The sequence below is a fragment of the Ictalurus punctatus genome, chromosome 11 (assembly GCF_001660625.3).
Source record: "Ictalurus punctatus breed USDA103 chromosome 11, Coco_2.0, whole genome shotgun sequence".
In the NCBI taxonomy this organism is placed as follows: Eukaryota; Metazoa; Chordata; class Actinopteri; order Siluriformes; family Ictaluridae; genus Ictalurus; species Ictalurus punctatus.
In genome coordinates this window covers 24,293,981-24,319,880 of record NC_030426.2, presented here as the reverse complement: position 1 = coordinate 24,319,880, position 25,900 = coordinate 24,293,981, and the positions used below count along the sequence as shown (strand labels likewise).

General features: G+C 39.8%; 1 protein-coding gene across 4 annotated transcripts in view; it reads left to right on the top strand.

Annotated features, from left to right (window-relative positions):
• sema5bb (sema domain, seven thrombospondin repeats (type 1 and type 1-like), transmembrane domain (TM) and short cytoplasmic domain, (semaphorin) 5Bb) overlaps positions 1 to 20,416 on the top strand; it is a 72,310-nt gene extending 51,894 nt beyond the window's left edge. For all 4 annotated transcript variants that reach the window (XM_017479321.3, XM_017479322.3, XM_053683560.1 and 1 more), the window contains 14 exons: positions 1,309 to 1,444; positions 2,454 to 2,661; positions 2,986 to 3,193; positions 9,811 to 9,928; positions 10,147 to 10,331; positions 10,452 to 10,595; positions 10,743 to 10,890; positions 11,802 to 12,030; positions 12,465 to 12,677; positions 13,055 to 13,225; positions 13,388 to 13,525; positions 14,071 to 14,109; positions 14,476 to 14,684; positions 16,214 to 20,416. In XM_017479321.3, the coding sequence (XP_017334810.1) occupies positions 1,309 to 1,444; positions 2,454 to 2,661; positions 2,986 to 3,193; positions 9,811 to 9,928; positions 10,147 to 10,331; positions 10,452 to 10,595; positions 10,743 to 10,890; positions 11,802 to 12,030; positions 12,465 to 12,677; positions 13,055 to 13,225; positions 13,388 to 13,525; positions 14,071 to 14,109; positions 14,476 to 14,684; positions 16,214 to 16,375 (2,308 nt within the window). In that variant the 3' untranslated portion in view covers positions 16,376 to 20,416. The remainder of the gene's footprint in view (positions 1 to 1,308; positions 1,445 to 2,453; positions 2,662 to 2,985; positions 3,194 to 9,810; positions 9,929 to 10,146; positions 10,332 to 10,451; positions 10,596 to 10,742; positions 10,891 to 11,801; positions 12,031 to 12,464; positions 12,678 to 13,054; positions 13,226 to 13,387; positions 13,526 to 14,070; positions 14,110 to 14,475; positions 14,685 to 16,213) is intronic.
• The last annotated feature ends 5,484 nt before the right edge of the window (positions 20,417 to 25,900 follow it).

Below are 25,900 nucleotides of genomic sequence, written 5' to 3'. Positions count from 1 at the left end.
TAAGGGATAAACAAACTGGGTGTGGCCTAATTTAAACCACCCTGACCCTGACCAGGCAGTTACTTCTACTTGTTGCATCCTGCCGGCTCCCATTTAGTGCACCTCCTATTCCTATCTGTATTTGTATATGTCTAGAACACATTATCTGTCATTATCTATCCCTAACCTGTATATATCATATGCTATATATGCAAAAGTCAAGTGAGTTTTGGGTTGTGGAAGGATAAGCAGATTTAAATCCTAAAACTGGAAGTGCTGTGCAACTGGAATTATGTATACCATGCCCTGATCCGCTGAGACATACAAGGTCACAATGCAATTTTATTTCCAGTGCTTGTCTATTTAAAATGCAGTGAGGCAATCAGCTGATGATGCTTACTGGGTCATCTCGCTATTCATATCCAGCGAATACGTGCAGTGGATTAACACAAGTGTTCACACTCTCCCATTAGAGCCTTGTGTGATGCTTAACAGCTTTAGTTTAGCACGGTGATCTTGGAGTATAGTTTAGAGTTGAAAGCTGATTGAAAGCAGGAAGGGTAACGGTAACAGAGTGAGATTTTAGCCCTGGGATTTGGGTCTGAAACGGAGAGACACTTGGGAGTGTACACTTGGGATGTTTGTCAGAATTGTACATTTTGAAACCCATAACATTTGATACAGATTAGTATAATCAGAACAGAGCTGGTTTAGATAGAGAATGACATCTTTTGGTCAGACAGGGAGTGGATAAAATGTTGAACACGTCATTAAACCTTCAGAAATGATTTTGTATGAAATGGAATTCTTTCTGAGAGAAAGCCTCCTTTCTGAAGATATTGCCAAGTGAGATGGGGTGAGATGGACAAGGACTTGTTCTGTTCTGAGATTTGAGTTCATGGTTAAGCTCTTGTTCAAACCAAGCTCCAATCAGTGGAATACACCAGAAAGCCTTCAAGTTAAAGCGCTAGGGTTGGCCCACAGAGTGAAAATGATGGAGAAATGTTAGTCCATGCTATTAATGTATGGTATGGTGGCTGATACCATTATGGGACATACTTACTTGAGAATCAACATTACACATAATACACTCAGAATCCATACCGTCCATTACTAGTCCATGCTACTTTTAAAGGACACTATTGACCTCTGATTATTTTGTAGCAACTAGGAATGCACGATATGGAACAAATAACATATGGTGATTTATATAATGATTGAAAGTTATACCTTGTGATACATTAAAAACCCAATCCTAATCTCTTGACAGTCTTGGTTTGAGGATAAACTTGCCTGATTTGAAGTTTGTGCCCATGTTTGCTCCCACAGTAACAGCATTGCTGCCTCTGCAGTGTGTGCCTTCAACCTCAGTGCCATCACCCAGGCCTTCAGTGGTCCGTTCCGCTTCCAGGAGAACCCTCGAATGAGCTGGCTCTCCACCCCGAACCCCATCCCCAACTTTCAGGTTGGAAACACACCACCACCTGAGATCTGTTATTACCCTTTTATCTACAGCCTTTTGCAGAAGAACACCATTCCCAAATGTTGCTTATATAACACCTTTTTACCTTAGTGGTTCTACAAAGCGCGTTACACTGTTTCTCATTCACCCATTCACACACACACACACACACACACACTCACACACCATGCAACTTGCCAGACCAATGCTAGCCTGCCATCAGGAGCAACTTGGGGTTCAGGGTCTTGCCCAAGGACACGTTAGCATGTGGAGGCATGTGAGCTGGGGATCGAACCGCTGTTATTAGTGGACAAGCCACTCTTCCACCTGAGCCACAGCTTCCCCAAGCACAAATGCTGTACACCTTGCCCAGTGGACAATCCCAATCTACCCATCCGATGTCCTGTACCAATGTGCTAGACTAACTTGCAGTGTACTGTCCTGAAATACTGGCCCAGTATCCTATACCGGGTCCAATTTGCCATCTAGGCATACTTCTATTTCAGACTAATGTCCCATTCCAATATCCTATCCTAGTGTTCATTAACAGACTGCTACAGTAATGTCTCATCCCCAATGGCCATTTTAAAGCATCTTTCCAAAGTTCTGGTCTATTATTTTGTCAAATGTCCATGTGTGTGATACTAATGCATTATCCCATTGCCTCCTTTCCTTTTACCATGCTATCACCCCTAATGTATTACAGTAATGTCCCTTTCCACTGTCTTATTCCAATTTCTCAAAAGAGTATCCCTTCCCAATGTACCGTCCCAATGACCATGTATAGTACAAGTCAAGTGTTCTATCCAACAGTATTGGCCCAGGATACCTGTCTTCCCAATATACCTATCCAATGTACATTCCTAATGTTCTATCCGCAAGTTCCAGTCCAAGGTTTTTATCTAACGTCCCTTTTCAAATTTCCTCCCAATGTACCATTCCAGTATAGAGTCCAATGCTGTATTGCAATATTTCTGTTTTACTTTCTTTCCTTCTATCTATGCTTTCTCAGTGTGGGACAGTAGGCGACAGCGGCCCTGGTGGGAATCTAACAGAACGAAGTCTGCAGGATGCTCAGAGACTCTTTTTGATGAGTGAAGTTGTTCAGCCTGTGTCCGTCGACCCCTTGATCAGCCAGGACAATATCCGCTTTTCCAAACTGGTTGTGGACATTGTGCAGGGTCGTGACACGCTATACCATGTCATCTACATCGGGACAGGTCAGACATGGCAAAGTGTTGTTGTTGGTTTTTTTGCACGGTTAGATCCCAGCAAGCACAGTAGCACAGTAATCATCTTTACCTGGTATATCCAAAACAGCAATGTGAATCTTTAGATCAAATCAAGCCTGAGCGGGATTTTTGAGCACCAAAGTGTACTCATATTTAGCAGAAATGGATGACATTCAGAAGAAGCGAAGAACTAATGTTCTTAAGATAGCATCGAAAATCAGTGTGCTCCATTAATTTAAATCACGTAGCTAAGAGACACTCAGTATACTGTACCTATAACCATAGCTTTTAAAAAAAAATTTTATCAAACAGAACATGGCACCATTATCAAGGCGCTCTCCTCATCCAGTCAAAATCTGCGTGGATGTTACCTTGAGGAGATGAAGCTTCTTCCAGGAAATCAGCAGGAACCAATCCTTAACCTGCAGATCCTGCAGAGCGACAGGTCCCTATTTGTGGGTTTGAGCAGCAGAGTTCTGAAGATCCCACTAGAGAGATGCTCCAGCTATGAAACCCAATGGTGAGCCTACACACACACACACACACACACATGCACACACATATATGCTGGGGTATGCGAAGAAAAATAATTTCACTGTGCTGTAATGTATATGTGACCAATAAAGACTCATTATCATTATATATACACACACACGTAGTTGCCATGCAGTCTGCAATGGTGCTATGTCTTGGCATACCATAAAAAAAAATAAATTGAACAACATTTCCATCAAATATCATAAGCAACCAATTAAACTGTCACTGTTTAGATGATGCCTATACATTTTAAAAAAAAAAAATTATATTACCATCTCAGTGTATCAGACTAACACCATTTTCCAATACCACCAGTGTCCAAACCCTATGTAACATGCCAGTCTGATTTACCTTCCCACTTTACACATCTCCTACAGTATAAACACTCCTAAACACTACCTCGATGTGTCTGTCCAACATACCCCTCCATACTGGTCCAATATATCCCCCCAATATATCAGATTAATGCGGTTTTAGCTAATGACCACATTTGTCTCTAATGGCAACATTTCTTGCCGTCTGAGGTGCTGCTGAGCGATGTGTCGAGAGGACAATGTATCTTTTAAAACTTAATATCCTTCCTCAGTAATAGACGAAGTTAAACAACTTTTCTTGCTGTCTGTAGGCAAAAAGCGCAGGCCAATCTATCCTGATATAGGAAATGGCTATTGTTCAGCGGAGCTTAATTTACATATTACACACTTAACCTTTCACCGATTGCATTACTACCGTCACTCCAATCCATTTTAGTGAAAAATCAGTTCCCACTTCAAGTGAGATATTAGATTTTTATATGAAACTTTTATTTATATTTGCAGTATTCTATCAGGTTTATCTTTCACATCAAAGCAATGAGAATGGAAGCGTAGAAGTGTCTCTTCACTGATATGTGATCTTTTCAGACCGGCTGCTTTCCAATCTGTTGCTTCAGAATACATTTTATATTGTAAATCATCCTCTGTGTCTGATGTTAGGGAGGATGTGGAAAGTGGATTTTTTATTTTTTTTTTAACCCATAAGTATGTTTTGAAATATCCCATAAGTGTGCATTGAGGTAGGCCATTTCTAAGAATCATACTCTTCAATTTTCTGCCAGCTGCTACAAACAAACCTCCATAAATCTCATGCTGCCTTTACAAAGACAGGGAATTTGTATTGTTGTGCCTCAGAAATATGAGAATTTTCTCCGTAATAATAGTTTGTCGTTGCCTAATCATAATTTTTCATTATTTCATAGCTCCTCTTTCCCTATTTATAGTACCTAGTACCCTTGTTTCTTTTTTTCATAGTTGCAATTCTTGCATTTATTGTTAGCTGGCGCCTAATTTCTTTAGCAGTTTTTAGTTTCATACTTACCTTACTCCTATAAATGTTTCCTAGTTTCCTTGTTTTATTCATAGCTTATAGTTACCATATTTACCTCAGAGTTCCAAGTGTTGTTTTGCCTTTTCTTTTCCTAGTTCCCTTGTTAAAAATGGCTAGTTTTCTTGTGCCTTGTTTGCTAGTCATAGTTCCTGGTTCCCTTGATTTCTAGCCATAGTTCTTCATTTCATAGTTCTCCTATTCGTTGTTTCCTTTTAATGGCTTGCAGTTTTGTTGTTCCCAGTTCCCTTGTGATAGTGCCTAGTTCCGGTGTTCTCTAGTTATGGTTTCTAGTACATTAGTACCTTGTTTCCTAATTTCTCATTTCCTAGACATAGTTCCTCGTTCCATTGCATCAACGTTGTAAGCTCTCTCAGTTCTCCAATTTCCTTGCTTGTTTGCTAGTTTTCTTGACACTTATCCTCTAGTTTCTTTGTTTCCTATGTCTTAGTTTGGTATTAAACAAATGCTGCCACTCATATCATCACGTATTATCTGTAGAACCTGCAAAAAGCATCCAGCGTTTATTTAAAATAAAACATATCCATTTCTATCTATGTATGTAGCAATGGTAAGTCATTTCTTCACCCATCCCTAGCTGAGGATCATCATGTTACGTATCCGTGTGTACAGTATGTTGCTCTGTGTTTTTATTAAGCCTCTGCTGCTCAGCGAGCTCCACTAATAAGATTTATTTAATGGAGCTTAACTAGAAGCTCATTAGTACTATCAGGTGTTTGTGACAGATTTAGAGTAAATACGTAAATACCAGTGCTCTTGGCAGGAATGTACAAAAAGCCATTTATTTTCTTGGTTTTCCATTTATTTATTTATTTTCCTGCATTCAGGGTGTCATGTGTCGCCATGGCTTTTCCAGGAGATCCATCAGCTCGTGACAGGAGGGTGGTGTGTGTGGGGTGGGGGTGGAGGTGTGTGTATGTATGTTGTTTCAGAGTAAATCTCTGAAGGTTCTTTTGTGTGAGATGCAGGGCCTCTGACCATGTCCTGTTGCCCTAGTGAACTAGTGACACATACACACAATGAAACCGACACGCTCTTATGTATTGACACAAACACAAATGCACACACTTTGTGTTAAAATGTAAAAGCTTTTTTCAGGCTATGTTATGTTATGTTAGGCTATGTGGCATCCTGGGCATATTTTTATGTTACTTATTTTATGTATGTAGGCTACAGATGGTCATGTAGACTATTGATTGTCAAGGTCACATATAGGCTATAGATCATCACATGTAGGCTATAGATCATCACATGTAGGCTATAGATGGTCATGGTCACATGTAATTTATAGATTGTGACATGCAGGCTATAGATAGTAGTCATGTGTAGGCTATGAATTAACATGTAATCTATAGATCATCACATGGAGGCAATAGACGGTAACATGTAGACTATTGTTGGTCAAGGTCACATGTAGAATATACAGTATATAGATGGTCACATGTAGGTTATAGACGGTAACATGTAGATTATAGATGGTCAAGGACCCGTAGGCTATAGATTGTCACATTTACGCTATACATGATCACATGTAGGCTATAGATGGTCACATGTAGGCTATAGGCAGAAACATGTAGGCTATCGATGGTCACATGTAGGCTATAGGTCATCACATGTAGACTATTGATAGTCACATGTAGGCTATAGACAGAAAGATGTAGACTATAGACGGTCACATGTAGGCTATAGATGGTCACATGTAGGCTAGAGATCATTCATTACATGTAAGCTATAGATGGTCACATATAGGCTATAGATCATCGCATGTAGGCTATAGATCATCACATGTATGCTATAGATAATCACATGTAGGCTAGAGATCATTACATGTAAGCTATAGATGCTCACATGTAGGCTATAGATCATCACATGTATGCTATAGATCATCACATGTAGGCTAGAGATCATTACATGTAAGCTATATATGGTCACATGTAGGCTATAGATCATCACATGTAGGCTATATATCATCACATGTAAGCTATACATGGCCACATGTAGGCTATAGATTATCACATGTAAGCTATGGATGGTCACATGTAGGCTATAGATCATGACATGTAGGCTATAGATCATTGCATGTAGGCTATAGATACTCACATGTAGGCTATAGATGGTCATTTAGGGTATAAATCTTCATGGTGACATGCAGGCTATAAAAGGTCATAAGTAACCTATATTATCATATTTGGTCACATGTAGGCTGTACTGTAGATGGTTACAGATAGGCTATAGATGGTCACATTTACACTATATCCGGTTATAAATCATATGTCGGTTATAGATGGTCATTTGTAGGCTATGGCTGGTCACATGTAGTCTATGGTTAGTCATGTGCAAGCTACAGATCCTCACATTGATGCTATGAATGGTCTCATGTGGGCCTATGGATGGACTTGTGTAGTCTATGCATGATCACATGTTTGCTCTTGAAGGTTAATAACAACCTGGTGGACAATTTAGAAATTATTTTACCACAACACACCTCCTAGTTTTGCTGTAATCCACAAGAGCTTTTGTTTTATTAACCAGTAACGTCAAGTACTTATTAAGAGTCGGTTTCAGAAGAGAAGTGTGTGCATCCTCAATCCCCAAAACAAACACACACACCCACACACACACACGCACACACGCACAAGTTACAGCTGTCTAATGCTGTCGGATTGTTAGCGGGATGCTCAGACTCAGTGGTGTGTGAAGAGCACTCCTGTTGATTTAGCATATGTGTGTGTTTAAAGAGATGACACATACCTGGCACCCCAGACTGTTTACTCACAGTGTCCGTCTGTGGCCACCGGGAAACCAAGGCGGAGAGAATAAAATAATAGATTTATATCTGTAAGCCATTTCTGCAACACAGATGAATGAATAAAGCTGATTTTATCGTACAGTGAGAAGTATTGGCCCCCTTCCTGAGTTCCACTATTATTTCATATTTGCTATACTGAATGATTTCAGGTCTGTAATATTACACCAGAGGAAACACATAGAATCTTTTCAAATGACTATTCTCTTTTTATTTAAGGAACAGGTTGCAGTAACATAATCGGTTTTTCATATGACTGCGAAGGAATGAGTTGCTCACTCAGGTTAATTTAGCCTATTATCACATTTTGACTCCAGCTAGACATGGATGAATGTATGACTTTTGACGACTTTGTCTGCTTTTTAGCTAAAGCGTATAAAATTCACCCGATGAGAAAGCCATTTTACTAAAACCAATAGAAATGAGGGACAAAACAGGAAAATCTGTCTATCCAGAGACCACTATGTTTATCATGGTTGCTTTCTAATGGCTTCATTAGCTTTAATTGGCTCTGACAGTTACATGTTCATGTTATTAATTTGTGCAGTGTGCTATGACAGAATAACATTGATTTAATGAAGTCCTTACACTTTCTCACTCATTATCCTCCTTCTCTTTTTATTCCCATAAAGGCTGTGATGTTGATATGGTCCCTCTTTAATAACCATATGGGAATTAATGTTTGATGAAACATGTGTCCACACTCACAAAATGCACAAGCAGCCTTATGCAGCTTTAATGATCGACTGCTTTCATCATCGCTACTCACTAAACTCCAGATATGGTATTATAAACGAAATGCCGAAAAGACTGTGTAATTTTGTTTTGCTCATGGATCATGGATCTTTTGTAAAAACAAAGCATACATAAGACTATCACTGACTTGAAGCTCTCGAAAGTGTGAAATAATAGCTTGCCTTGTGAGAAAGCAATAGCTAGTTAAAAATTGAGCCTAGCGATTTAGCTAGCTAGCATATTGCTCTTACGGTGCATATAAAGTCTACATGCCCCATCTGTAAAGTGATAATGCAACTATTAAAGAAAAAGCGTACAATAACCCGATTGCATAAGCGTACACATTGTTTAATAATGGAGCATGTGACTGTGCTCAGAATGAACCATTCACCAATCACATTCAAACTCATGTTTAAACGTTATCAAGTTAACCGCAAATAAAGATCAGCTGTTTCTGTAGGATTTTCTTGACATCTTCTTGGTTTCATCTGATGGCTGAAGTCTGCAAATAGCTTACAAAGCATGCACAAAAATGTACTCAGTGTTGAAAGATAGCAAACCATGGAACAGCTGAATAACCTTGAAGGTCCTCATCAACAAGTGGAGAAAATGGGGCACCACAGTGACATTACCAAGAGCAGGACGTCCCTCCAAAGTTGACAAAAGAACCAGATGAAAATCATCTGGGAGGCTACCAAGAGACCTACGGCAACATTAAAGGAGCTGCTGGAATATCTGGCAAGTGCTGGTCACCCCCTGCATGTGACAACAATCTCTCATATTCTTCATATGTCTGGGATGTGGGGGAGGGTGGCTAGATGGAAGCCTGTTGTAAATAGAAAAAAAAAAAAAAACAGCCAAGCCTGCCTAATTCACCCCAAACCGTGAAGCAAAATGTGCTACGGTCTGTAAAGTCCAACATAAAACTTTTGGGCATAATTATAAAAGATGTATGTGGAACAAAAAAAAGACAGTTTTCACCCAAAGAACACTATACCCATGGTGAAGCATGGTGGCGGAAGCATCATGCTATGAGGCTGCTTCTCTTCACCTGGGACTGGGGCTGTATTAAAGACATACAGCACCAAAGTTCAATCTATTTGGCGGAAATCCTGCAGGCCTGTGTTAGACAGCTGAAAATGAAGAAAAACTTTACCTTTCAGCATGATAACGATCCAAAACACAAATCCGGGTTCAGAAGAAGAAGATGGGAACGGTCCAGTCAGAGGAGATCCTTTCACAATCACAATGTGATAGATCTGGAGCATTTTTCAAAGCATTAGTTAAGAGTGTGTACAACACGTATGCAACCACGTTACTGTATGAATTTTCTTTTTCTTTTTTTTTCCCCCTCAAATATTTGTATTTGTTTTTTTTTTTTACTTGAGCTTTGTTGGTTGCGATATCATTTTAAAGCCGTAAAAAAAGACTGAGGATTTACCTTGGTTTCGTTCTTTACGTCACAAAAACCTGCCGTTTTAACAGGGATCTGCAACAATACAGAACTTCCCTCAGGTGTGCTGATAAAATACGAGGAAAAAAAACTTGTAAGATTTGAAACTATGCTGTAATTAAACAAAGCATTGACTGCTAACCAAACTTCTATGGGTTTCACTGTGTGTGTGTGTGTGTGTGTGTGTGTGTGTGTGTGTGTGTGTGTGTGTTTTCTCCTGTAGGGAATGCTTGTACGCTAGGGATCCATATTGTGGTTGGGACAGGAAACAGAGACGCTGCACTACGATTGAAGCCAGCTCCAACATGAGCCAGTGGAGCCAGAACATCACACAGTGTCCTGTAAGTCATACACATTTTAGCCTTACACACACACACACACACACACACACACACACATGCATTACACGTGCATTACCCCCAATTAGGCTATCAGGGTATTAAGTTTAGAGAAAATTTGTGATATTACTGGGTAATGTCTGAAGAGTTAGCTCTGGGATTGATTAGATTGATTAGACGTGATTATTATTATTACAATACACATGATTCTGTTTTTTCAGGAGCAAAATCTTACCCGAGATGGCGGCTTCAGCCCGTGGTCGTCATGGCAGTCATGTAACCATGATGACGGAGGTGAAAGTTCAAGCACCTGTCTGTGTCGCTCTCGTGTGTGTGATCACCCGGTCCCTCAGTGTGGGGGGGCTGAGTGTGTGGGGCCAACGATGGAGGTGACCAACTGCTCCAGGTAAAGTCTTGGTGGAAGTTTCTGTGAAGAAGAGTAACATAATGACATCATCAAGAACACCAAGTAATAATAGAGAAACACACACTTGCTGTGCTCCTGGCTCTGTGTGTGTGTGTGTAGAAGTGGAGGTTGGACTCCCTGGTCCTCTTGGTCTCCGTGCAGCACCAGCTGTGGTGTTGGGTTCGAGGTTCGTCAGCGTTCATGCAGTAACCCCACCCCCCAACACGGAGGGAGAGTGTGTGTAGGCCAGACGCGAGAGGAGCGGTGAGAAACACACACACACACACACACACACACACACACACACACACACACACATAGTCAGTACTTATAATCAGCATTAAAGGGTTAATTGTTGAACAAGTTGTAAGTTGTGCCTAAATGTGTACTTGTGTGTGTGTGTGTGTGTAGGTTGTGTAATGAGGAGTCTGTGTGTCCTGTGCCCGTGTCCTGGGCTCAGTGGACCTCCTGGTCTACATGCACAGCAGTGTGTGGCGGCGGTTTCCAGTCCCGAGTCCGAACCTGTGAGAACGGAAACTCCTGCCCTGGGTGTCCTCAGGTAAGACACACCACCTGTCGATCAAAATCACGTTCTATTAAACCCCGCCTCCTGAATATGGCAGCATTGTTACAGTAACAGTTTAAAAGTATATCATCAACAAACTCCCCTTATTTATACACAGTCCTTACTACAGTGTGTACATCATGTTGTAATTACGAGGTGATGACCCGAGACGAGTCATTGGATTTGGAAGTAAGGTGTTTCCATGGAAACACACACAGCACCTTAACACCTTTGTAGTCTGTAATTAGAAGACCGAAGCACACTGTGATGTTGATTATACGGTCAGTTCTGCTAATAATAGAGGTTTTGTAGACATTTATAAATCCTGACATTGCACGACAACACTGCTACGTTTAGCTGTGTCATGTTAACGTTAACATCAAGAAAACGTTTCGAAAATTTTGATCCCCTAATTTGGAGTTCAGTGAATTTTTCTATAGATATATCATTTTAAAAGTATTTCATGCTTGGTCATTGCTTTCCAGATTACACACTATATCACAAATTTGTAATATGTGATGTTTTTATTTTAAATTTTTAAGGGAGGTGTTGTTACATCATTACATATACAAGCCAATCAGGTTCCAGTATGCAAATGCAGGACATGTAGGATTGGATGCATATTCATAGACTTTAATTATTCATAGAATCTGTATTTCTACATATATAGATGCTTCAAAACTCATTTTGGGTGACTTTAATCTTACAGCTTGTGCACTAACACAACTGCGTACATCATTTTCACTGCCATGCTGTCCTATTTGACTCAAAACAACACAAACCAAAATAACTAACTTACGAATTACTAAGTCCTGAGCCCATGATCATTCTCGTAATAAAGATGTCCGGCTGTGACGGTGGAATATTGTGATAACAATTTGACCAAAATATCGGTTCTCGTGTAGGAGTACAGGTCGTGCAATTTGGACGCATGTCCCGAGGTACGTCGATTCACACCCTGGTCTCCATGGTACCCTGTGAACATGACAGTGGGCGGAGTCAGACAGGAGCAGCGTGTGAGACACACCTGTCGAGCGCCGCTGGCTGACACACACCTCCTCCAGCTGGGCAAACGCAAAGCAGAGACCCGTCACTGCCCGCCTGATGGTGGAGCGCCGGGGTGTGAGACTGACGGTAAAACACACACCGTGTCCTAAAAGAGTCCCAACCTTCTGTTTAGTTTACTAGTGCACTACTAAAGGGAACAGAACGAGTGACGTAACGAAAAAGCGATGTAATGAATTCGGCCCACTGTCATCAGGACGTGTCCCAAACCACACACACACACACACACTATACACACTGTTCAATATAGAGACCACATACATACTATAAAAAGTCCACTCGCAATAATTAGTTTTATTGAACCCTAAAACGAGAAATTTATTGGACAATATTAGCATAATTTTACAGAATTAAAAGGCTATATATGAACAATATTCATTATAAAAATATCTTCTACATAATATTTTTATTATTATTATTATTAGTAGTAGTAGTAGTAGTAATAGGCAGTAATGTCTCTCTCTCTCTCTGTCTTTCTCCAAATCTCCCTCTCTGTCATGCAGATCTGTTACAAGACATAGTAACCCAACCTTTGAACCCAGTGCAGGGGGTCACCTGGTTGCCATGGGAAACGTGGTCTTCATGTTCCAAAGAGTGCTCGAGAGGGTTTCGAACACGTAAGCGCTTGTGTGTCAGTCCTGACGGCAAAAGTTCGGCGTTCCTGTGCAGTGGAACACCGGTGGAGTATCAGGACTGTAACGCAGAGCCGTGCCCAGGTACCCGGACCCAATACACAGTATGGAAAAGGAACCGGATTAAGAATCAGAACCCAAATTGGAATCAACACTGTATTTATGTGCATAAATTGATTCAGGGTCGGGAACTATAATCTGAATCTGAATCAGAAAGTGTATTTATATCCATAGACAGATTCAGGATTGGGAACCAGACTCAGAATCTGAATCAGAAAGTGTATTTATGTGTATAATTAGATTCAGAATCAGAACTAGAGTCAGGATTAGTATTGAATACCTGATGGTTGGATTCAGCATTGAAGCATAGGAATTGGATTCAGAATGGTTCCTGTATTTTATTTCCTTTTATTTCGTCTAGATAGCTGAGTAATACAGCTGTTTGTGTGTTTTTGTTGTAGTGAAGGGGGCGTGGTCATGCTGGTCTTCCTGGACTGAATGTTCTACTTCCTGTGGAGGCGGGCATTACCAACGCACTCGGACCTGCTCAAACCCCGCCCCGTCCCACTCAGGGGACATCTGCATCGGCCTGCGCACTGAGGAGGCTCTGTGCAACATGCACGAGTGTGATGGTGAGACACACGCACACACACAGACACACACACACACACACACACACGAGACTGGGTTATTTTGAGTATTCCACGTAAAAAAAAAAAGGCGTTCACGTCACAGACATGGGACTGTAATTTAATGTGAATGTATAAATGTGTGTGTGTGTGTGTGTTTGATAGGTGGATGGGGGTTGTGGTCAGAATGGACCGAGTGTGAGGATGGGCTTCAGTACCGCACTCGAGTGTGTGCGATAAGCCCCGCCCCCTGTAAAGGGAACCACACGGATCAGAGACTGTGTCCTCCAAAAGAGAGTACCAGTAAGTTCACTTGTTCCATCTTTCACTCGATCTCTCAACTTATGGTAAAGTATACCGCATATTTAAGTTGTCCAAACACATGCACTGTAGGCTGATTGTCATGTCCAAAAGTGTCCGTAGTGTCTGAATGGGTGTGTGAATGTGTGTGTGATTGTGCCCTGCGATGGATTGGCACCCCGTCCAGGATGTACCCCGCCTTCTGCCCCGTGCTCCCTGGGATAGGCTCCAGGTTAACCGTGACCCTATAAGTATAAGCGGTACAGAAAATGGATGGATGGATGGATGGATTATAGCAGCCGTAAACACTTGTTCCCTCACCATTCTTTCTTTGTAATGTAATATGACAAAATCCTAGCTTGTCATATAACCAATAAATGCGCAAACTCCTAAATAAAACGTACCATTACAAAGTGCTGACACTGGAGACTCCTTCCATAAACGCTAACTAGACATTTTCTTCCAATGAAAAACTTCAGTGATAAGATGTTTGAAAAAAAAAAAATCTCTTTTGCAACTGTAACTCTTCCCCTCTTTCTGTTTTTTAGTCGGCTCACCAGGAGGGAAGAAAGGGTTAAACTGTGGAGGTAACTTAAATCCTTCATATCCCAGCATGCAACTGTCTAACAACGGTTGCATTGTACTCTTGTAAGCTTTGCTCTAATTAAACTTGTGCTTGTATGAATTTGTGCTTTAAAGATGAGAGGGCTGATGTCCATGTTCTACAGCGGTGCATGTGATAGAAAACATGACTAAATAATCACTTCCTTGTTAATCACATGGTAAATAAGATGATCAGTCGTTCTGTGAAGAAGAATTTGACCAATCGGTAATGAGCAAGTTACAGCAAGTAGTTAAGAGAAAAGTACAGCCGCTGGAGTAGGAACTAAAATCAGTTCTGCGTCATCCATCCCATCTCTCTCTCTCTCTCTCTCTCTCGCTCTCTCTCTCAGGTTTCTCCCTGTTCCACCTGATCCTGACAGGTGGCGTCTCCTTCCTGGTAGCGTTGCTGGGATCCATTCTCGTTTACGTGTTCTTTCAGAAGGTCTATAAACCCATCCAGGAGCCTGCAGTGATCCATCCTAACACCCCCAACCACCTTCACCACAAACACAACACCAGCACGCCGAAGAACGAGAAGTATACTCCCATGGAGTTTAAGGTACTGGAGCTCAACACGCATCTCTCCATTTATCCCATCATCGGTTATAGATCTGCTTGACATGAGAATCTCAGATCTTACTATAAGACCAGTGTTATGATATTTCCAACTTCACTGTTATCGGACTTTAATGAATCATTTATTTAAGCCTTATTCTGTTCAAAACAAGATGTTTTTGTTGTAATTTTTTTTATTTTTTTGTTTTGATTTTTGTTTTTGCCATCCTCTCTCTTGCAAATATAGCATTTTCCTATCAGTTTCACTGTAGTTCTGAATAATTCATGGTATTTACTAAATAATGTACTTTAAGATTAATAATCCAGGAAGTTATAAGCAAGGGATTAAAAATCATGTTTCTGTAACAGAGATTTTCATCGGGATTTAAACAAAGAGTAAAAGGTAAAAAAATTTTTAAAAAAGGCTAGTATTTTCAAATTGATGTTCCCCTCATTTCTTATTTCCATTCCCACTGATACACAGACTTGTGTCTGTTAAAAGGTGACATAAAGGAGCAAAAAAAATGAGTAGTAACTGTTAATGCCTTTTTTTTTATCTTCAGGGAACTTTAATTATTCAAACTGCTACTCAGAGTAGAAAGTTCTGTAATTGGTTTGGTGCAATAAGCAATAAAGTGATACCTAGAGTTAATTAAAAGCTGTAACTTGTGGTGTTGGGACAGGACATAGAGTTTGTTAAACAGTTATTGAAGTCATTTGAGGCAGAGCCAGGCAAACTGATGGGTAATTCATGAAAAAATAAAATGGTCAGGGTCAAAGCACAAGATACTAAAAAATAAACTAAAAAACAACAAAAAACAAACAAACCAGGAACAAGAGGAGAACTAGACAAAAGTACATTTAACTAGACTGAACTGAGGAAAATCGTAAATGAGAATTGCTGTAAACACTCAGTAGGTTCCAAAAATATCAGGAGGAAGACTATAAAGTTCATATAGGGAAGCTGGAAACAGGAAACAATGTCCAAATATGGAATAAGGAAAAGGTTTAGGGTGTGCAGACCTTACAGTCACCTTACTAGGTAAACAGGGGCGGCTCGTCTATAACATCCGCTGTTCAACAAATGTTATTCTTTAGTCTTAGCTTCATAGAATAACATAGTCAGTGTTATGTTATTATGTTCAGTGTTATCAGTATTATGTTATTTCACAGATATAAGCTGATGGTTTATTGATTTGCTCCCCTTTCTAGATGTTGCACAATCATGGGATAGCAGTTCATTGGCCCACTTAGCTTCCATAGGGTTATTATTGCACCTAGTGGTCAAAAATAGGAACTGCAGCAATCAATGGGGCAGGAATTATGCTGCCACATGCTCAAGGACAGAACAGTTAAAGTGGTTGCCAGATTATGATAGTTTAATAAAACAACAACAACCGTATTTCCCACGTAAAGGCTAAGAAAAATATGTCTCTTTAGCCCAAATTTTGGGGGTAGTTTCAGGTCTTAACCTGGCAACCCGGGTTCATGATATTAAGTTGTAAGGTGTGCTCTCCTCTGTTTTTTTTTTAGACACTGAACAAGAACAACTTGCTGCCGGACGAGAGTTGTAACTTCTACCCTCCTCCTCCGCCGCAGACGAACGTCTACACCACCACGTACTATGCTCCTCCACTGGGCAAATATGACTTCCCGTCTTTAGACTCGCCCTGCAGGAACTACATGCACAGCTGAACCCAGACTCTCACCTTCTGAACCGTATGTTATTGCAGGCGCGGCGATGCAGCATTAGCTGTGAGTCGACGGAGTGTGTGGAGGTTCAAAAGACACGTTCTTCTTCTTAAAACTAGAAGGAAAAGATAACAAGGATGAGGATGTGTACTGGGTGCTTGACCTTGTTTTGGACGTTTAGGGCTCAAATTCGTGGATGAATGATGGTCCAAAAGGCATGAACACACCAGCATGTGACTACAATATGGAAACTTGTCCAAATGCATCTGAACCAAGACACTCTTGGGCAGGATACACAGATCTTTCAGTCTTCCACAAAGACCTTAGGATAGAAAGTTCTGGTATACCTGTCCACATTTTGCTCTCAAACTGAATATATGACTTGGGATCCGGCATGGTGTTCACACTAGACTGTGCTGTTTTATTGCTTACAGTACCACTGTCCACTGAGCACCAACAATTGATCCATTTACGCTTTGCCATTTACGTGCAATCGCGTCACATTTAATACGTGAATTTATAAAGATGCCGTGATAAAGTAAGCAGCTGTACACTTTTTTAAAAATAAACTCACAACTACATCCACTACTGTACCTAAACGTGAACATCACTGGGGTCTAATGTAGCTTTTAGTGCTAAAAGGAGCCTCAGGATGGACATATGATTCACACTTTACACACAAACAGACACACAATTGTTTTTTTTAAAACATTCTTTTTTATTAAACAACAAAGCAGTGTTGTTAGCTCACACTCACATGTCATACATCCTACTGAAGATATAGTGCAACTTAGTATGGAACACACACACACACACACACACACACACACACACACACACCAAAAAGTATGGTATATTACAGTATGTGTGTATAAAAATGAGTGAGTGTGTATGGGCGTCTGTGTGATTGTGATTTCTGTGTGTATTAAATTATTGTATATACACAGTAGGAGCCCAGAAACCAAACTGATATTAAATGTGTTACAGTAAAACAAGTGTGTTATTACAATGTAACTAACAGTGTAACGACACTGTAATAAACATTGTATTAATTAGGGGGGGTCATCGATACCAACACTGATACCATACACGTACATGCTCATACTTGACAAAAATAGTGCTCTGGTACTAACACCTGATGGCACATGATAGTATGCGATGTAGGGCAAGTGTATGTTGTTATGAGGACTTTTAAAAAACGTAACCTGATAAAACATCTTAAACATAAAAGTCAGCACGAGAAGTTCATCACTAGCATGACATGCTGGCTAGGTGAGAGAAAATATCAACAGGTGACGCTAGGCGAGTGAAAATAACACTGACAATCAACTGCAAAGTAGCTAATGTAGCTAGCTAATGCACTTCATTTATAAACAATTAGCTAATGTTATGAAGGACGTGTCTATAGTAGGCTAAGTGCAAGAATACACACATGGGCCAATATTTCAACCAGACGAATATAAACAAGCATATATATGTCACTGACTGAGTAATACTAAGTAGGCTACTCATTTTGGTATCAGTATTGGTATCTGTATCCACGAGTACCAACCGACATGTACTCATATACAGTGCCATTCACTAATATCGGCACCCTTGGTAAATATGAGCAAAGACGGCTGTGAAAATTTGTCTTTATTGTTTAATTTTGATCTTTTGTTCAGAAAAATTCACAGCTGCTCTCATGGATATCAAACAATTGCAAACACAACACAGGTTTATCAAAATATATATATATATATATATATATATATATATATATATATATATATATTTGTTAAATACAGATGTGCAACAATTATTGGCATGTCTATGAATTCGTATGAGAGAATATAGTATATTCCTATTGATATTATTTTTTTTTTTAGTACACCTGAGTGACTAGGAACAGGAAATTGTTCGACCATGACTTCCTGGTCATAAATATGAATAAATATGAGGTAACACATAAACCAAATTCTTTTAGTCATTCATAACGATGGGTAAGACCAAGGAATATAGCTGTGATGTGCGGCAAAAGGTTGTTGAGCTTCACAAAATGGGAAGTGGCTATAAGAAAATAGCACAAGCATTGAAAATGCCCATTTCCACCATCAGGGGAATTAAGAAGTTCCAGTCAACTGGAAATGTTATGAATCAGCCTGGAATTGGACGTGTGTCTATATCGTCTCAACGCACTGTGAAGAGGACGGTTCGAGTGGCCAAAAAATGTCCAAGGACCACAGCTGGAGAATTGCAGAAGATATTTGGGGTCGGATAGTCTCCAAAACTACAATCTGAAGTCACCTACATCACCACAAGTTGTTCTGGTGATCAACCTGTGTTTTGTTTGAAATAGTTTGATATCCATGAGAGCAGAGTATTTGTGTGAATTTTTGAACAAAAGATCAAAAGTTTAAACAATAAAGACAATTTCTCACAGCCTTCTTTGCTCATATTTACCAAGGGTGCCAATATTAATGGAGGGCAGTGTACAGTCTGATAGAATGGTATTAATGCATCCCCAGTATTTATACTTACTGTGTGTGTGTGTGCAAGGCAGGGACACGTCTCCTATTCCTCACACCTGTTTCCCATTCTGTTTTCACTTTCCCCGTGTCTCTGAGACGAGTGAAGCCCGAAGCGCTTAGCACACGACTCTGTATAAACCGAGCTGTGTACATCATTTTAGTGAGATGTGAGAGACTAACATTTCTACTAATAACCTTTTAGAAATATTTCACATCAAAGTAAAAACCTTCCCTTTGAAGTCCTCTGAGGGAATATGTTGGGAAATGTTTATTCAAACTGCCATCTGATGATGTCATAATGGGTGTTACAGCAGCTGACCAATCAGCAGCTTTGCTTACACTCACACTGAGTGGAGCGACTCATTAGGATCTTAACACACAATCATTATAAACACACGCTTGCTTGCTGTATGGTTCTTTCTTCCTTCCCTCCTTTCTTACTTTCTCTCCTTTCCTTCCCTCCTTTCTTACTCTCTCTCCCTTTCTTCCTTCCGTACTCTCTCTTCCTTCCTTCCTTCCTTCCTTCCTTCCTTCCTCTCTCTTCTTTCCTGTCTCTTCCATGCTTGCTTCCTCTCTCTCTAGCTTCCTTCCTTCCTCCCTTCTTCTCTCTTAGATGCTTTGTTCCTCTCTCTTTTTCTTCCTGTCCCTTTCTTTCTTTCTTTCTTTTTCCTTTCTTCCTCTCTCAACCATACTTAGTTCCTGTCAATTTTTCTTTCTTTCTTTCTTTCTTTCTTTCTTTCTTTCTTTCTTTCCCTCCTCTCTCTCTCACCTCTTAATTTCCTTCCTCTCTCTTTTTCTTCCTTTCTCTTTCTTTCTTCCATTCTTTTTCCTTCCTTCCTCTCTCTCCCATTCTTACTTCCTCTTTCTTTCTTCCTTTCTCCCTTTTTCGTTCTTTCCTTCCTTCCTCTCTCTCTTCCTTCCTTCTTTTCTTCCTTCCTCTCTTCCATACTTACTTCCTCTCTCTTTCTTCTTCCTTTCTCTTGCTGTCTCTTACTTTCTTTCCCCCTTCCTTTCATCCTTCCTACTCTCTGTTTCTTTCTCCCATACTTCCTTCCTCTTCCTTCCGTGCTTCCTCTCTCCTTCACACTTACTTCCTCTCGCTTTTTCTTCCCCCCCCTTTCTTTCTTTCTTTTGATGTTCCACATCAAATAGCCAGTTATATGCTATTATGCAAACAGCTTCATCCACCCTGTTATAAAGCAAGCAGAATCAGATCACTCTTGCTCTTCTGCTCTTGATGTAGACTTGATGCTCATCTAACACTCATCTAACAAACATCACTTGAGCTTATAGTTATGGAATGGCGGGAAAATATTCTCCACCAAAGGGAAGTGAATCGTCTATAAAACAGTATTGGAATACGGCGTGATGTATTTTTTCCAGTCTCTCTGAGACTCCAGCGGTTGTTTGAGCTTCCCTATGCAATACCGGCTCCTCATCACACCGTCACTGCCTTTCTACACACTGTGAACTTTTGCTATGTTCTATTTTTGTATGCTGTGCGTCATAAACAATAAACTTCACGTAAACTTCATACGTCTCATTTGTGAGAAGGACTAAATGGTATATTTCTGACTTCATGATATACAGTGCTTGTTTTATAAAAGTCTTTGCCCCTGTCCTGATTTCCTCTCGTTTGGCTTATTTGTCACACTAACTGTTAGTTCAAACAAAATTTTATATAAGACAAAGATAACCTGGGCAAACACAATACACGGTTTTTAAACGATCATTTCATTAATTGAAGGAAAAAAGTTGTCCAATACCAACTGTCCTTGTGTGTCCTTGTGTGCCAGTTCTGTTGAATCCAAACATCACTTAAATATTTCCTAAAAAGTCTCATCATGCCGCGCACGATGCCTCAATCAAAAGCCATTTCTAAGCAATTTCCCTCTCTCTCTCTCTCTCTCTCTCTCTCCCCTACTGTCTGAATGTCATGAAAGGGTTTGTAGATCTCAGCATTAAAGTTTCAGAAATGTCAGCAGACGCTTTTACAGTTCATTTTCGATCACCTCTCTCCCTCTTTTCCTCTCTCTTTTTGGTTTATTTCCTTAATTCCTGCAGCTTTAAAGGCATACACCATTTCAGAGGTAACAATAGAGGTAACAATTTTCAGTGCTGATGTCTGAACACCACTAAAGAGTCTTGAGCCGAGTATTTTCAAACAGGAACAAAGCCGGCGCTCTCCTCCCCGTCTCTGATTCATCGAGAGTGAACACGGAGTGGTTCAGTTATACAGCATTTTAGTTCCGAAGCAAACATTATTTAAAACCTGCTATTCAAGATATACAGACAGGTATACAAAAGCAAAAGTTGCATATTATTATTATTATTATTATTCTCCAGCCATCCATTTTCTATAGGGGGGTTGGGGGGTAACACCCTGGACGGAGTGCCAAGGTCACAAGGTCAGATGTGACGCAGGTCACAATCACACACACATTCATACACTACGGACACTTTGGACATGTCAGTCAGCCTACCATGCATGTCTTTGGACTGGGGGAGGAAACCAGAGTACCTGGAAGAAACATCCGCAGCACGGGGAGAACATGCAAACTCCACACACACAGGGCCGTGAACCCCCAACACTGGAGGTGTGAGGCGAACGTGCTAACCACTAAGCCATTGTACACCCTATTATTATTATTATTATTATTATTATTATTGTTATTATTATTATTATTATGAAGATGATTGATGATAATGTTGATGATGATGATGATGATGATTATTCATCGTGCAGCATCCATCTTGTGATTGTGTGTTGTGTGTAAGATGTGATTGATTTCCACTTTATTCATTTTAGCGCTCCACCGAAAACCTCTATATCATCGGAGAGAGTTCATTACAGGCTCCATTAGTTTTACCTTATCATTTATAACACATACACACACACACACACACACACACACACACACACACACACAAAGATACAAAGGTACAAGGTGCTTTCTCTGGCTTGAGGGCTACTAGAGTATATGGTCTCTGTTTGGTCTGTGAAAAATGGACATATAGGTAATTATATTTATTATTGGTTAGGTTTACATAGTTTCCACACTCAGCACCAGGGCTGCAACAGCTAATCAATCAAATGTGATCATAAAAAGAGTTGGCAATGAATTTCATTATCGATTTCTTTGTCTATGTCATGAAGCATTACGTCACGGCACGCCACGGGCAGCAAAACCATTTTAATCAATCACCTTATAAGTAGTTAAAAGAGTTAATAACCACTGCATACTCATTCTGTTTTCATTAACATCCACAACATGCTGTATGTTTCTATAAACTGTGTGTCAGGTCATTAATTAATTTGGCCTTGTAATTGGTGACTTAATGTAATTAAGCCTATAGGAGATTGGAATGCCGGAAAGTTAGCCTATATTTTTAAATCATTGTTTTTGGTATTTATTTGGTGTAAACACGTTTTGAAATAACCCAGCTAACTTAATTAGTGTAAAACTAATGGTTAAATGAATCAATTATCAAAATCATCATTAGTTGCAGCCCTATAAGCACTATTTGGAATAAATGTAACACAACATATTTATGCTGAGTTTTTTTTGTTTATATTTATGCTTTAATGTCTAACAATCAGGATCATTTGTAGAGTGTATGTAAGGAGTAATAGACGTTGAATGATTAGGAAATAACGCGCACCCCGAGGTGGTAATGGGGTTGTGTAACCCGTTACACTTCGGGTGTGCGTTATTTTATAATCATTCAATGGACCGGAGTCAATTACTCCGCTTATACTACAGTTCCCAAACCTCGAGACATTGTTCACATTGAGACATGTTTTCTCTTTCCCTCCTCTCTCTCTCTCCCCTCCTTCCTTCCTTCCTTCCTTCCTCTATCTTCCTTCCTTCCTTCCTTCCTCTCTCTTCCATACTTAGTTCCTCTCTTTTTCTTCCTTTCTTTCATTCTTTCTTTCTCTTTTTCCTTCCTTCCTCTCTCTTCCATACTTAGTTCCTCTCTTTTTCTTCCTTTCTTTCATTCTTTCTTTCTCTTTTTCCTTCCTTCCTCTCTCTTCCATGCTTAGTTCCTCTCTCTTTTTCCTTCCTTCCGTTCATTCTTTTTTCTTTCTCTCGCTTTCTTTCTTTCTTTTTCCTTCCTTCCTTCCACTCTCTTCCATACTTACTTCCCCACTCTTTCTTCCTTTCCCCCTTTTTTTTCCCTTCCTTCCTACTTTCCTTCCCCTCTCTCGTCCTTCTTTCCTTCCTCTCTTCCATACTTACTTCCTCTCTATTTCTTCCTTGCCCCTTTTTCTTTCTTTCCTTCCTTCCTCACTCTTCCATACTTAGTTCCTCTTTCTTTTTCCTTCCTTCCTTTCGTTCTTTTTTTTCTTTCTTTCGCTTTCTCTCTTCCTTCTTTCCTTCCTTCTTTCCTTCCTCTCTTTCATACTCACTTTCTCTCTCTTTCTTCTTCATTTCTCTCTTATTTTCTAATAATTTAACGAACCGGAATCAATTATTCGGCTTATAGCACAGTTCCCAATCCTCGAGACATTGTTCAGATGTTTTATTTCAAGACATTTGTCAGGTTTTTGTCCTTAAAACGCTCGTGTGTATGGAACTAATTTATTACGCATCTCCTCTCAAGCCTCGGTGTTAACTCCAAAATGTAATTATAGAGCTAGTAACAGAGGCTCGAGCCCCTGATGTGCAGTTATTAGAGAGAGTTAAGAGAGAGAGAGCTCATTTTTTTTCCATTTCATGCTGTTAATATAAAAATAGAACAAATAAATAAATAAATAAATATCTATAAGCCCACTTTTTTTTTTGTGTGTGTGTGTATTACTGCAGAAAACATCATAAATAAATAAATAAATAAATAAAATTGATATTTGTTCACCAGTTTATCACAAATGCTCTCGCACTTTCTCTTTCTCTTTTTTCTTGCCCTCTGATGTAAATCTTTTCTGGATGATTAAAATGCTTCAGCTTCACCAGAAGTAAGATGTTTGGAGAATCAGGAGACCACGAGCCAGGGTACAGTCAAAGAGATGGTTCATTATGTGCGCAGAGAGACCCTGGGCACTACAGCGTTTCGTCGTCTCAGTCTTAGTCTAAACACAAGTTGGATAAGGTCAGCTTGTATACTCAGCTGTACGTGCAAGCAACATACCCAAGGCTAGTTACGGGAAACATATGAGAAAAACATAAGGCAAAAGACAAAACACCTTGACATAAACATAATCAAGGACAGAAACCTTGAGTACGCAAAAAATCACATTGAACTGATCTTAAATGATTGAATCATAATCTTGAAAAATAAGGAAAAATATCTCACAATTCCGCCTTTTGGATGACCCTAAAATCATCCATTAAAGCAAGCTTAAACCTTTTATACTAGTCTACATATTTTAACCACTGGTCAGGTGATTATCCATCTACATATCCTAAAAGAAGGATAGGTCAAACCCATTTATATGCGTACCAAGCATGTTAGATTACACGTGAAATCAGATTAAATGTAAGCATTAGGCCTATCAACCGGAGTTAGGAAAATTGTGGTTTCTGCTACTTGAGCCTGGGTCATGCTCTTAAAGACACACAGGCAGCAACAGCGAAACATGACATCAATTAACAGGAAGGTCTCTCTCTCTCTCTCTCTCTCTCTCTCTCTCTCTCTCTCTCTCTCTCCTATAGCTGTGTCAGTGTGTGGTAGTGCCAGGGTGAGAAGTGTCTGGAATGAAGGCTGCTTTGATAAGGATTTAAACAAAGAGGGAATGTTAGTGGGAAAGTTAGCACACAGATTAACACTCTGGAATTTTCTGGAAGGTCCATACTGTACTCAGACCTCACAACAAACCTTATATCATATAATCATCATCATCATCATCATCATCATAACAATAATAATAATAATAATAATAATAATAATAATAATAATATTTTTGATATATTCTGTTTAATTCTGTATAATTTGGTTTATTCTGTTTTTTTTTTTTTTTTGGGGGGGGGGGGGGGGGGGGGGTTGTGTTGTTTTTGGAAGTTTATATAATGATATATCTATTGGTGCATTTGGTTTGGTTGAATCATAGGACCTCCTTGAAAATGAGTTGTTACATTTCAAGGAGTCTATCCTAATAGTAAAGGTTCCCACCCCTGGTCCTGCCCCAACCTCCCCACCCCCGTTGTACGTTTTTTCCTGCTCTAACATACCCACCTCAACTCAGGAAGGGCTAGTAATTAGCTGTTTAGTTGAATCATGTGTGTTAGAGCAGAACAAGCACTAAAATGTGCAGGACATGAGGCTCTCCAGGACCATTGTTGGGAATATGTGGTCTAAGAGAGCCCCCTAGTGGTGAGGAATATCACGTCAGCACTAATATATAATAAAGCAGGAGCAATTACATATACTGTATATTTGGAGGATCTTGACACTGTCCCTTGGAGAACATGTTAAATAGCACACAGCCAGTAACGTGAGCTACGGATGGAAGCAGGAGAAGCTGGGAACCTGCATCTTACCCATCATGCAGCGTTACTCATTACTCCACAGACATTAGCCTAATGGATTATGTGTGACTAACAATTCTGCACCTCTTTCATTACTTCAATCATAGCCTACCTGCACTTAATGTCATTTTTCTTTTCATGCTATTTTGAGTGACAAGCAAAAGCTTTGTTGGCGAATGGGGAATGCTAATCACGCACAAACAGAGATTTAGTGTGAAAGAAGTTTAAGCACACTGATTTGATTAAAGTGCACTTTAGATCTTCTCCTGTGTCGGATACTTATCAGCGGCTCGTTTTAGATTTTTATAATCTTATGACTTTGAGTAGCAGTAATGTGCAATTTAACTAAAACTATTGCCGTGTGCTTACTAAATTTTAAACTACTTCATATTTTAATGACTGACATGATCAGTTTTAGCTCCTTAAAGGGGTCATATGATGATTTTAAACGTCCATTATTTTGTTTATTGGGTGTAATAGAATATACGATCATGCTTTAATGTTCAAAAACCACATTTTTTTACCCATACTGTACATTATTGCAATCCCTC